The 13644-nt window shown below is 45.0% G+C and overlaps 2 protein-coding genes across 3 annotated transcripts in view; one reads left to right on the top strand and one right to left on the bottom strand.

Moving 5' to 3' along the window:
- The window catches only part of ATL2 (atlastin GTPase 2), a 38282-nt gene extending 33735 nt beyond the window's left edge, over positions 1 to 4547 (top strand). For both annotated transcript variants that reach the window (XM_009333715.1, XM_009333714.1), the window contains 2 exons: positions 31 to 462; positions 2582 to 4547. In XM_009333715.1, coding sequence (XP_009331990.1) covers positions 31 to 462; positions 2582 to 2701 — 552 coding nt within the window. In that variant the 3' untranslated portion in view covers positions 2702 to 4547. The remainder of the gene's footprint in view (positions 1 to 30; positions 463 to 2581) is intronic.
- A 1715-nt stretch (positions 4548 to 6262) lies between these two features.
- EIF4A3 (eukaryotic translation initiation factor 4A3) lies at positions 6263 to 13642 on the bottom strand (the record flags this gene model as incomplete). Its single annotated transcript, XM_009333728.1, has 11 exons — positions 6263 to 6463; positions 6704 to 6831; positions 6918 to 7025; positions 7592 to 7707; positions 8194 to 8332; positions 9186 to 9327; positions 9763 to 9843; positions 10955 to 11087; positions 11548 to 11610; positions 12660 to 12726; positions 13551 to 13642. Coding segments are annotated over 11 exons (1086 nt in total), but the record flags the coding sequence as incomplete, so codon positions are not given.
- Positions 13643 to 13644: the final 2 nt, after the last annotated feature.

The following is a 13644-nucleotide window of genomic DNA, read 5'->3' as shown; positions in this document are numbered from 1 at the left end:
TGATGACCTCATCTCTGATTGCTCTGACAGGTTTGTGGGGGAGATAAGCCTTACATTGCCCCATCGGACCTTGAGCAGAAGCACCAGGATTTCAGAGAGTCAGCTGTCAGGCAGTTCCGCTCGGTGAAGAAGATGGGAGGGGAGGAGTTCTGTCAGCGCTACCAGGAACAGCTTGAAGTGGAAATCGACGAGATCTATGCAAACTTTGTGAAGCACAACGATGGCAAAAACATCTTTTATGCTGCTCGTACCCCTGCCACTCTATTTGCAGTCATGTTTGCCATGTATATAACCTCAGGACTGACTGGGTTCCTTGGTATGAACTCCATAGCTACCCTGTGTAATCTCATGCTGGGGATGGCTCTTATATCGTTTTGTACTTGGGCATATGTTAAGTACTCTGGGGAATTCAGAGAAGTTGGAACAGCCATTGATCAGATCGCTGAAGCTATATGGGAACAGGTTGGTATCTGTTTTTAATGCAAAATCTTCCTTTCTCGGGCAGACATATCAAACAGTTTCTGTTCAGTGCTGTGAGTGAAAAGCTGGTCTAGACCTAATGGAGAATGCTAGTGCTGCCAAAGGGAAAATCAGCTCAGAAGTGTGACTGCTCTCTTCAGTAAGAGATGCCGCACACAAAGAATGTTAAACAAGCTTAGGATATTACCAAAACAGTGTTACTTAAAGGCCTTACTAGGTGCTTGGACGGTGAGGAGTGGAGGGACTCTTTAAAAACCTTGTTACTTTTTCAGAGTAAGGAATTCTGCTTTTAAAGGTATGTTTAAAGTGATAAACTTGCCCTATGGGTGTGGTAGATAAAATATCTCAAGTGGTGCAAGAAATGGGGAAGGTGAAACACTGCTGCCCTCCCTCACCTCACCTGGTGGTGTGATGCTGGAGGGCTAATTAGACCTCAGAGAGAACTGGCTGATGACTTGCAGCAACTGCTACAAGAGGATGTAGAGCAGGTTTCTTCCTTCAGGAAGTTTTGTGTTGTCTGTGACAACTTCAGTTGGTGCAACTGCTGTTGCAAGAAATACTCACCAGACAGACTAATTCCTGAAAGAAAAGACGACATGAGTGTAAGAGTACCAAAGCTGGAGGAGAAAGCCTTCTGTACAGAGATTTTGCTGCCTGAATCCAGTTGACACAGCTGTGTCAGTAAAGCCAATATAGAGAATTCCTGACCAACTGTCATCCTTACAGGTAGTGTTTGGAGCATTCCGAGTAGCTATGTCCAGGGCCAGCAGAAGGAAAACACTTTGGTCCTGTTGTTACTAGAAATAAAGGGCTCGCTGAACTTACCTGGGATGACATTAAAATGGGTCCTACAAGGCACGAGCAAATAACTAGCTGGAGCCTTCTATAGGCTCTCTGCTACGTCTGAAAAATGACTGTTCAAGGCTCATCGTAGGTAGTGGTACACTAGACCTATCTGAGCAACCAGGTAAGGTTATGAGTTACACTGGAGCAGAAAAAGTGGATTTCTAATAATAGGAGGGAAATGAACATCAGGGTACTAAATTTTGAGTTACACCCCTAACTAGTGATTAAAACTGAGGCTCTCCTGTACCACTGTAGCTTCTCACTTTGGAGCCTGGGGCCGAAGAGCACCGCAAGACAAGTGGAAGGTGTCAGTTCTACGTGTAGTACTCACTGAGTGCAGCTGCTGCTGTGGGGTACCTAGAGCACATAAGGCTTGGTTTGACTGCTGACCTTCCCTGGGAAGGGGAGAACTTGGCTTGTGCTAGCAGGAGCTTGCCTTTTGTGGGCTAGGGGAAGGTGGTCTCCAAAAGAGCTTGCTGGTGGTGTTGCTACAGTTCTGCATCACCAATAATGTGCAAAGCACCTACGGGTCCTGTCTGAGTCACTCTGATTATATACCATGTTCTTGCTATTGATTTTTCTGAATCTCTGCCTTTCTTTTCCCTCCTTGCTTCAGAGGAATCCCAGGAAGGTGAGAAGTTACTGACAGTCAGTTTCTTTTTCTGAACTTGATTGACTTTTTCTGCTGCCCTTCTAAGAGACGCTTTTCCTAACAGCTGAATTCGTGTTTTAGGTGTTTTCCAAACTCTTTGAAGTCCTTAGACGCCGAACGATTCGCCGTGCTCTTACATCAGTGCCGCGACAGCGACTCTCATCCAACAATAACAAGAAGAAAAACTAGCCAGTATTTTTAACTTTCTTTCTGTATCTGAAGTGTTCACACTTACACATATAGGACAATAAGCTGGACCGTCTGGGCCGGTCTGCATAAATGCTGTAACCATACCAGACTGATGCTGCATATAGGGTATGGAATTGCACATCCATCCTTCTAGGAACTGTAAAGTGGTTTGAATTCAGTGAAATACTGCTGTATAGGAGGGATTTCACTTGTGTTCATAGCATGTGACTGATTTAACCTCATTACCGTAGCAGCAAAACTCATTTCTCTTTCAGTTCATGCCAGTTTGTGTCAGACTTCAGCATTCTAAGTTTTTTCATTATTTCAAGTCTCATCTCTTTGTATGTTTTTGTATTTTATTTTCCTTGGTTACCTCATTTTTTTTGTTTCTTTTGCATGTTTCTCATTCCACAGGTGTTGAAGCCCATGAGTGATAATTTGATGGAGGATCATATGAGACAGTCTGTAAAAAACTCTATCAAAGCAGGCCTGACCGAGCAGGTGTCTCACCATGCCAGACTAAAGACAGACTGACAGTTCATCTCCTCTTCAACTCTGCCCTCTCATCCTAGACATGCTTGCTGTACCATGAGAACTCAATAATAAAATAAATAAAAAATAAACCAAAGTTTACAATCAACTGTAGAAGTAGTTTAGTGTGACTGGCTTCACAGATTGCTGCCATCACCTGGGAAGAGTAAGTTTGTCAGTGCTCTGCTTCTAAGACAAATTGGTGCCATGGAGACCGCTGGGTGTGGGAGGGAGGGTGTCTGTTTTATGTATAGTCCTGGTGAACCATGCACGTGCGTGTTTGGGGGGTGGGGGGGGGAGGGACCTTCCCCCAGTGTTTGAGTTGATGCAGTCTCTGGCTTACAGTGGGAGTCTGTCCTCTGCAGGAGGTAATTTCAGGGAAGTACAATGATCGGACCCGCACAAATGTACCCAGTTCCACAGCATCCCTTCGCCACCTCTAACGAGCGTTTCTGTGCGTCGAGTGTACCGAGTCCGTGAAGCCATTAGAGCCACTACATCACAATATGTATCTTGCTTTATTGCCTTTTATACCAGTGTTACACAAATGCATGTATTGGTTCCTCACGCTGCCGATGGCAGAACTGACCTGTGAGGGAGGCGGTGGGGTCAGAGCATACGGTGTCTTGCCTTGAACTCGCAGACCTGGTCCTGAGGGAGCTGCATATCAGAACTGAGCTGTCTTTTGCAGTTTAGCCTTCCTGTATATAATATTGCCATTAATTCTACTGGGGAGAAATTCCATCCAAAAATGTTGCCTACAGCTACCAAGCAATGAGTTAGGATTGTCTGTACAGTGTGTTTAGTTTTTATTTTTTAAGAAATCACAGATAGGGCATGTATATGAAATATAAATATATAAATACAATTTTGTATCAAAGTTTTGTAGTTTATGGCAAAACCTGGTTCTGTGGTAGCTAAGTGCAGTCCCTGTAAAGGAATGTTTGTGGCTCATATAAATGTGTGAATGCATCAACGATTTGAAGTTTTTTGATATATTTGTGATATTTACCTGCCTTGAGCACTGCAATCTCTCACCCCCTTGGGAAAATCAATGGGAATGTTTGTTGTGAAACTCTTGTCTTCTGTTGCATTTTAAAGTTATTTCCTGTAATTTATTTTCAGTACATGATTAAAATCAGTTGTGTATATATGAAATGAAATTCGTGCTTATTTTTAAAAGATGTTTGAGTATGTATTCTACTACATAAACTATGTTAAATACTTATCCTGACAATTATATGAACAAATTGTCTATTGTACTTCATAGCTTTCTATTGAAGCCGATGTTCCTCTCATGCGTGTCTCTGAAAGATGACATCTGTCTAGCTCATATCCCCTCCCTATATAGGAAAACTTTCTGGTATTCTAAAGCGCGCTTCTTGACTTGTGGAGTTACCTGTCAGCTTCTGCCCTCCAACAACTGTGTCATTCTGAAATCTTGTTACCGGCTCTATTTTCACTCTTGGCTAAATCAGTATCAACTAAGGCATTTTCAGACGCGTGGAGTGTAAAGGCAGCTAAATAACTGACTGCTGTAGTTTCAGCTGGAAATGACTGTGTGCAATAGCTGGTTTTTCTGCATTCCTAAATGGTAACAATTTCCATCAACATTTGAGCTTCATCAGTCTCCCCTCTCTCGAGTGAGGGAAATCATCTGTCTAGGACTAAAGCAATTGCACTGTGACTTTTGTACCATAAAGAACTGCTGGGGAGTGGTTGGTGGTTACCTGCCCTCTGGAGACGAGGGCTCAGCTCCAGGTGAATGATGCTGAAGATGAGGTAGGAATGTTGCATTTTATGATATCTTCTCTCAAACTGTACAGATTAAATACTGTTATTTAAACAATCTGATGCTTTGGTGACGAATCTCTTTATTAGTCAAGTGACTAGAGTCGCACAGGGGGCTTGGAGGGCTGTGCTTGCCTTTGCTGCTTGCGTTCTCTGGGAAGGTGCGAGTCGGATGCGAGGCTGTGCGAGGCCCCGCTCGCCCTGCAGTGACAGCGGGAGTAGAACTCTGTCTGGGATGTGGACAGTGAAGCCGGAAGGCTTTATCCAGACTCTGCCCCTCCAAGTAGAGGACTGAAACAGGGCGTGTAGGGGGAGCGAGTTCCTGAACCCTGGGCCAGGAAGTTGCAGAATTAATGCAAAAACCCCCCAACTTTGTGGGAGGGATCAAGGTGATTTTTGGGAGGAGCAAGTGTGGGAAATGAATGATTAAGGGGATAAGAGGGGCTGGTCATATGGTAACAGGTTGCTAGTGAATGTTCTTGTCTGGCCGTGTCTGTCCTGTTTTCTCAGTTAACTCCGTTTCTCACCCTCTCCCTGGGAGAGGGGACTCCATTCTCCGTGCATGTCTGCACATTTCCCACTAACAGACCGTCATCCTGATCAGCTGGAGAGGGACAGGATGAGGGTATTGGTGCTGTTTGTGCCGGTGCTGAACGCCTGCATGGATGGCGTGAGCATGTGTTGTGTGTGGGCCTACCAGGAATGCTGGCTCAGCCTTGCTGCTGGCTGCAAATGGGGGCATGAAGCTGTAGCAGCCGCACCTCTACTAAGAATACTATTGTAAGGGGTTTCCCAATAAAGTGAGGTTAGTATTTCTCAACTTATGCCCAAGTACCGTGAAGAACGTCAGGACCGTGCACAGAGCAGGTACAGGGGAACAGAGGAACTTAACTTCACTAGCGGGCTACGTGGGGGCATACAGGAGATACAGACACTCACTTTCTCTACCCAGGGCTACTCTGCTACTGACTCGGGCAAGGAGCTCCGAGAGCTGTTCCAGTTCCATGCAAACTGGTGGGGTCCCAAGGCCTTGCTTCCCCTGTCCTCCCCAAGCAAGCAACAACCAATTTAACAGAAAAAGCATTAGAGCGAAACACGGTAACTAACTTACACCACGCCAGCGGTATTGCTCTGGCCAACTCTTGCCTCAAAAAAGGACACAGCAGAGCTAGGTAGGAAAGCTACGCGGCAGACGATACTGGGGCTGGCAAAGTACAGCATAATGCTGTAGGGAGGCAGATTAGGAGAGGCGAACGGGAAGATGTAACAAGCTACAGCATCAGAGATGGGTGGACAAAGTGATGAGATAAAAGGTACTTGCTCTTTTGTTACTTCAGGAAATGCTGATAAGAATACATTTCTCCAGCTGGCATCAGGTTAAAGAGGCACTCACCCTCACAAGCGCCTGCTCGAGTCCTTGGGAGGGGAAATACTCACCCAGAGCAACAAGCGATGTGATTTCTGGCTCCCGAAAGGCATAACAACAGGAAATTTCTTTTCTGGCTATCTTGTAACTCAATTTTCTTAGAGCAGGCTAGGGACAGGCCACAGATTTTTCCTGTAGATGGCTGATCCTTAAGAGTCAAGTTAAGGAAACTAAGGAGTGCATCAGGTACTGTGGCACAGCGATAATGAATGGGTGGGGAACAGGAAGCCCTGTATTTTATGAACCTACTCAGTGTCAAGTGTTTTTTTTGATTGTGCTAGCCAAGTACGCAGTATCTCAGAACTCCCTGCCTGTTACTATCTTGGGTTAAAGTAACTGAGCACAGGTTATGGTAAAACTTCCTTTTTTATTACTGAAAAACGTGGGTGGGAGTAAAGACATTATTTACACAAGTTCCCAAGCGCAGCTCAACTCAAGAACATACGATCAGCAATATGATAAAAGGATGTGGGTCCAAAACCGAATTATGGAGGCTACCAAATAGTACAACTCCCTGGTAAACATGGCCCTTCAGATAAGATCAGCAACTGAAATAAGAGAAAATGAGAGAATGTAAGTATGCACCCCGCGTGCCGGGAGCCACAGCCCAGCAGTACAGCGCACCTACTGCTGCTCCCAGGTTCTTCCCCAGGGGAAGCAAAGATGGGTCGGGCTTGGGAATGAGGCATGTGGCAAAACAAAGCATCTGCCGGTTCTGTTTCAAACGCAGGACACCCGTTCCCAACCGGAGGAGGGCAGCAGCCTGGCTGGGGCTGGCCTGCACTCACCGTTCATGGGCATCTCATCTATCTGGGTGGAGTAGTACTGCTCAATGTCTCGCAGGATGCGGATGTCGTCATTCTTCACAAAATTGATCGCTACACCTTTTCGGCCGTATCTGCCTGACCGGCCAATTCTGTGGAGGCAGAAGGAAAGAGAGATAGGAGCCACCTTGAGGAAGGGTAATCCAGCCACACTCCCCCCCGTGAAGGCCAAGCTTACCTGTGTATGTAAAGTTCTCTGTTGTTGGGCAAGTCGTAGTTAATGATCAGGGACACCTGAGGCACGTCCAGGCCTCTAGCCCAAACATCTGTTGAAATAAGGACTCGGCTGCAAAGAGAAGGGGACAGTTACGGCTGTTCCACCCCACTGAGGTGGGTGTGAGAGCTGAGAAGTTGTAGTCTCCAGCACAGGGCATCCCCTGCTATTCTGCGCTCCTCCCTCCACACAGCAGACTGGCAGCGTCCACACTTCTGCTGCCTTAAGGAAAGCTGTTCCATGCAGCGTCATCAAACTTCAGTGAAGACCGCCAGTACCAAGACAGCTTTGATCTTTCAGAAAGAATACGACACTCCTAAGAGTTTAAAATACAGGACAGAGCCCAAATATTTTTTTCCTTGACTTATTTTAAATGCAGCAATTCCCAACCTCTTCAGCAAAATAAAACAGACTAGCTCTATGCCTATGAGCATCCCTCCTTGGAAAGCGGCAACCTCCCAACCCTGCGACACCACAGGGGGATAGACGGGAATCAGAGCTCTTCCTAATTTAAGCTGAACAAGGCCTTCAGAGAGGAGAGGTTTTATGGGTTTCTGAGGCCTGTTCCCTTCAGACGCTAGAAGAAATCCTGCCTTGAGGTAGCAATGCTGCAAGCAACACTTGTTTAAGGCATTTACCTTGCGCCAGATCTGAACTCTTTCATAATGGACTCTCTCTCCTTCTGTGGCATGTCCCCGTGCATGGATGAAACTGTGAAGTTGGCTTCTCTCATTTTCTCCGTGAGCCAGTCTACCTGTGCATACAGCCAAGCAGCCTGGGTTAGCTCTTTGCTCAGGACAGCCAAATGCGCTAGCTGTGCTTGGAGAATTTTTGTGGAGACATATGCTGAGAGACACTTCAACAAGCATTCTGGAGCTAAACGAAGTAAATAATCCTTACAAAGCATCGGCTATATGATACAGGGCTCCACGAGCCCTGAAGGGACAGGAATTAAGGGCATTTATTCAGAAAGTGTCATTTTGTTTCAGGGATTATAAGCAATTAGAAGAATAAGCACATTCTTACCCGATCAGTTCTACTTCTCTAAAGAGGCAACTATATCAGGTCCACCTATAACCAGTTGTTTAAGCTAGGCACATCCCAGACAAATGTATAACCTCTGTTCTTACTAAACTATTCCCAAATGGGGAAACCACCAGACCTCTTAACTGGGTTTGTACTAGCATTCTCCTCTAAGTGACCCTCCGAAAGTAACATGCCCATCTGATGGGTGCTGTACCTTTCTCTTGGTGTTGCAGAAGATGACAGCCTGGGTGATTGTGAGTGTGTCATAGAGATCGCACAAGGTATCAAACTTCCATTCTTCCCTCTCCACAGCCACGAAAAACTGCTTGATTCCTTCGAGGGTCAACTCATCACTGTAGGGAAGAAGAACAGCTATACCACACCACAAGTAGGTGAATACATACAATGCAGTTAGAAGGGCTGGGTGTGCTTCAGTGGAGATCACACCTCTGCCCTGTGTGCTGTGGGTTGCTGGGTCCATGCACAAGTCCAAGTTGCTCTAGAAAGTCCCTGGAGAAGTCTGCTCTAAGAAGGGCCTCCAACGCGACCCGTGCAACAGAGACTAAAACTCCCGGGGCGCCCCCTCTGCTCTAGACAGCTTCAAAAGGAAACATGTCTGTTCTCATCATTTTTACACTGAAGCTTCTTGACAAGAGAGACGGAAGAAAGGTAAATGGGGCAGTGTAAGAGATCAGGCAAGAGGGGGGCTCCTCCTGTCAGGCTGCCTACACTTACCCCTCTTGACTCCTGCTGAGTTCCAGTGCACGAGGACCTGTGACACCACCAGGCATAAGCTACAATTTCAAGGGCATTCCGGATCAGCCAGCTAAAGGCTTTTTTGGCTTGCTATATAATAGCAAATTAATGGAGGAGGCCTACAAAAATCCTCTGGAGGAGCACAGGAATTGGGTAGGTGTGAAAGAGGGATTTCCAGAAGAGACTGCCGTACATGGGGAGGATGAGGGGGTGGGGGGCAGTCAGGCTGAGCAGCAGCAAACAGAACTGGACAAGGATAAAGTCAGAGAGACAAGTCGGCCTCTGCTGGAAAACAGGATATGAGGATGTCTGCAAACACCTAGAGAAACTGCAATGGTGAGAAGGAACATGAGAGAGAGATTCTGCACATTTAAATAAGTTAATACTGTGAACTGCCCAGGGCTGGACCAACTCAAAGAGCTCCTGTTCTTTCCAAGGAAACTCACTCACCGTTTCACCAAGATGCGAATGGGGTCTGTCATGAATTTGTTGGTCATCTCCAGAATTTCATGAGGCAAAGTGGCGCTGATCAGAACCACCTGTGTAGCTGGAGGCAAGTATCTGTACACATCATAAATCTGCTCCTTAAAACCTGAAAAGCAAATCAAGTAGCACAGAACAGTTAGCACATCTTTCTCCCAAATACCCTGCTCTTTCACAATTTGATCTGGAATTCAGTATTGGGCCTATGTTATGAGATGAACATTAATGAGTCAATCAGTAACGCAAAGCCAGTGTCACATATTGCTCATCTCTTCCTAATTTTCCCAAACCCACTACAATGCGGCTGTGGTACACAGGAAAGTATGAAAGGCAGTGCTCAAGAATTTTTAACTATTGAAAAGGACACTACAACTAAATCAGAGAAGACATATTCATTAGTTCAACCTCTTAGAGCCTATAATTAACTATAATAGTCTAACTTGGACAAACCCAATTTTTTTTAGAAGCGGGACTGCCAGCTGGGACACTCTGGCATCTCAAAGAGGTAAGAAGAAAGGAAGTAAAAGGGAAACAAATATTTTACCTTTATTGAGCATTTCATCTGCTTCATCCAAAACCAGCATTTTGATGGCACGAGTCCTTAAACTTCGACGACGAATCATATCTGTAAGATTTCACTCTGTAAGATGAAAAGGCTCTGAAAGCAAGTGAGCCTACACTGCTCCCAACTGCTAGCAGGGCATTTCAGTGGAGGAGGGACAAGCACTTCCCCTGCTGCCAAAAGAGACTGGTGTTTGGTGACGGAAGGCACATCCAAAGGCCACAGCGTGCCCACTGCACCCTGCAACCTAGGGGCACGTCTCTGCAGCCCAGCTAAGGGAGCACTGACTGCAGGGAAGCTCCGAGAGTCCAAGCCGTGGGATGCTATTTGCTAACTGCACAGGACAGGTGACCCAGTCTCCCACAGTAACTGCAGCTGGATGCGAGAAATGCAAAACGCTACATGAACTTTTTGTCAACAGGCTGGGCAAATCCACATCCTGTTTGAAAGAGCACATGGCTTTGTGTAATCCCCTAATACTGCGATAGAAAAGTATTTGCTGTTAGTGTGCTGTTCAAAGCCAGCCCAGTTTGGCAGCTGCTAATTTTTTGGGTTTTTTTTGCTTGTGGAGCTCTACCTTCTCCCAGTGACAGGTGCTTGAGTAAGAAAGTGCTGCCTGTTTCTCAGAGATCCAGAATATGTGAGCTTGAAGGCTAAAACTATCACTGTGGTAACTGCCATGAACAGTAAATATAAAAATCTTCATGCAATGAAACCAGAAAAGTACCAGCTGCAAGTGCACATGAATTTAACAAAGAGAGAGCGATGGCCAGTACACAGAAAATGTGGACCTAACTTTGGAATTCAGATAGACCCAGCTTCTATCATCTCCTCCAAGATTCTGAAGTATTTCCTGAGATTGTACTATTTTCTGCTTAAAAAATACTCTTTGTTCCCATGCCACCGTATAGAGAAACACTTCAACAATGAAAAGCAAAATATAAACAGAGAAAAGCCAAATACTGTCCCTGTTGATTTCTCTCTAGTCTTTTCCAGCTATTAGTACTGTAAGTTGTTACCTTGTTATACTTCACATTAATGTTACATTAATGGTGTCACAATAAATGTAATTTTCATGCTATTTCAAATCTAAGTGCACAGAAGTTGCAGGAGGTTCCCATGGCTCAACTCGGGTCTGAGCCTGGAGGTGATGTAGCCTCCCACGTCTCCTTACCAAACACACGGCCTGGAGTGCCAGCAACAACATGCTGCCCATAATCCAGTTTTCGGATATCTTCACCCACGTTGGTCCCTCCAATGCAGGCGTGACACTGGACATTCATGTAGTCTCCCAGAGCAAGAAGACCCTGTGTTGATACAAAGGAATGGCTTAATTAACTGAGCTCTCATGAAGTTTGCATTTGTGAAGAGATGCAGGTCTGCACAGCCATACAGTGTTTTTTTTAGAGAGATGTAAGCACAAGCAGTTAGAGGGATTTTTTTTATGTCTGTTACCCAAACCTCCTCAACAGCAGGCTTTCAAACACTGGGAACTCAGTTCCCTGGGGATCACAACCGCTTTAGAAGTGCTGTCCTTAAAAATTCAGTTAGGAATGTGTAAAACCTTAGATGGCTAGCCAACATGGTCACGTAAGCAAGAATGGATATAATGCAGATAAGCAAAACAGCCCTTTATCAGAATTTCTGATTCCTTTCAGGAACAGAAAGAAAAAGCAGAAGCTGTGCTTTGAGGCCTGCTGGGGAACACCTGAGAATCGGCCCCAGGCCTTGCGAGTGCTTTACAGGTGGCAATTTAAATGCTCCTACCTTCTGAATCTGTACAGCCAGCTCCCGAGTTGGTGCCAAGATCAATGCCTGGGTCTCACGAACCTGATTAAAACAGGTGATCACGTGGCAGTTAATCACAGGGCAGATATCATCCAAGCGTAACAGAGATTACGGATCCCACAGTACTCTGAAATGTCACATCTGAAGGACTAATCATAGAATTTTGTGCTAAAACCTAGTGTTTGCAAGGGTCAGTACACCTAGAAAGCTGCTCTCACACAGAGCACTTACACAGTAACAGTCTCTTAAGCTACTTTTGACAAGACAGGACTTAAGCAGTTCCTTGATACCTCATTTTCATTCCAACCTAATTTCTGAAAACAATTATAAAAGTGTGCACTTTTCTTGCAAAAGAATAGAAATAAATTTAAATCACTTCCTTTTCAATGTTCAGTTCAGATAAAAATCTTGCATGTCACAACGATTCCAAGATAACATTTTAAAGTGTCACATTTGAAAAATATTATGAGCACTTTACAGAAATGAAGCATAAAGCTGACCTTTTCATTTAGAACATGCAACATTTATTTTTATGTCCCCAAGCAGTGACATGTGAATAACAATCCAAGCTTTATTTAAGAGGGTACTGGCCCACTGAAAATCATCATTTTATTCAACAGCATCTACACATTCAAGTTATACTTAAAAAACAATCGGATGGACACGATACCCCTGACTAGAACAAAAGCAAACATTTGTCAGTCAAAAAACTAGGTTTGATTCTGTGCAATGTGCAGCAACTGTTCAGACAGGTTGCTGATGCTGTTAGGACTGTTTGAGGACAATTCTGCCTGCTTAGAAATTAATTTAGCCCTCTAATAAGTATGTGAAAGAGGTCAGCTGTTAAAGCCAACTTTGTAATTACAAGACTTTATCTGGACTTACTTTGCCAAGGTGGGTTTAACAGTTAAATTGTTAACAGAGTAGAGTCTGGTGAAATTTTCAGCCAGAAATTTGTCTGAAGTTCACTGCTCGTAATTAAAAGTTTTCAATGTAAAGCTTCATTTATTCATTCCAAAAATGAAGGCTTTTATGATGAAGACTCTACCGATTTAGTTAAAAAACATTTTTAGCACGTGCTATGAAATTACCTGTATATCCAGGCACTGCAGAACAGAGATGGAGAACGTTGCTGTCTTCCCTGTTCCTGACTGTGACCTGAGAAACAGATGTTTGGTGAATAGCCTGGACGTCTGGACAAACAATATAGGCAATTTCAACATATTCCACTTCTCGACTCTTTGCCACTCCTTCATTGCAAAGAAGTCAATATTGCCAACAGTGTATCTGACAAAGTTCTGTTAACAATCACAGTGTGATCTGCAGACAAGCAGCTTTGAGAACTGCAATATCAGGAACAGAGCACTCCGCTGCAGGGTCCCCAGCTCTGGCATGTTTACTCCTTATCAGACCAGCATTTTAATTTCCTGCAATTTGCCATATGTAACTTCTTTTCTTTTAAAGTAAACAGTAGATAAGCCAATACAATTTGGAAGGCTAGCAATTCCCACTAGTGACCTAGAAAGGATTTTTTTTCAGTGGGACGCATGTCCTTCTTTGTCTCTAGAGACATAATAGATTTTCTTCTGCTTACTTTTTCCCTCGATTAAGACTGCAGTTGTCTCTATACTTCTCTGGCTTTGCTGGAAAACATTCCCAAGAGTCTCAGAGCCCTATTTATTGAGCACACGCAATATCTTGGCTGAATCTTTATTAGTGACACACCTAAACCTAATAAACTTTGACATTAACAACTGTTAGGATCACAGCCTATGTGCAAGTTAGCCAATTTCACCCCATACCGCTCGTGATGTGATTTCCCTAATCCTGCCAAGCAGCAGCCGTGGACGACTGACAGTTCTCGCTTCCACCTTCAAGAACGAGCGTGACTGACACCCCCCCTCCAGGGCCCGTAACCTCCTCAGGGCACACGCTCCTCCCACCCGCGAGCAAGCCGCCCCCTCGCCGGCAGCCCCACTTACTGGGCGATCACGTCTCTCCCCTTGATGATCTGCTTGATGGCTCTCTGCTGGATGGCCGAGGGCTTCTCAAAACCTGCGGAGGCGGCCGTTACCG

This window comes from Pygoscelis adeliae, unplaced genomic scaffold (assembly GCF_000699105.1).
Source record: "Pygoscelis adeliae isolate BGI_AS28 unplaced genomic scaffold, ASM69910v1 Scaffold621, whole genome shotgun sequence".
Classification (NCBI taxonomy): Eukaryota; Metazoa; Chordata; class Aves; order Sphenisciformes; family Spheniscidae; genus Pygoscelis; species Pygoscelis adeliae.
The sequence above is the reverse complement of the archived record's forward strand: the minus strand, read 5'-3'. Positions and strand labels throughout refer to the sequence as shown.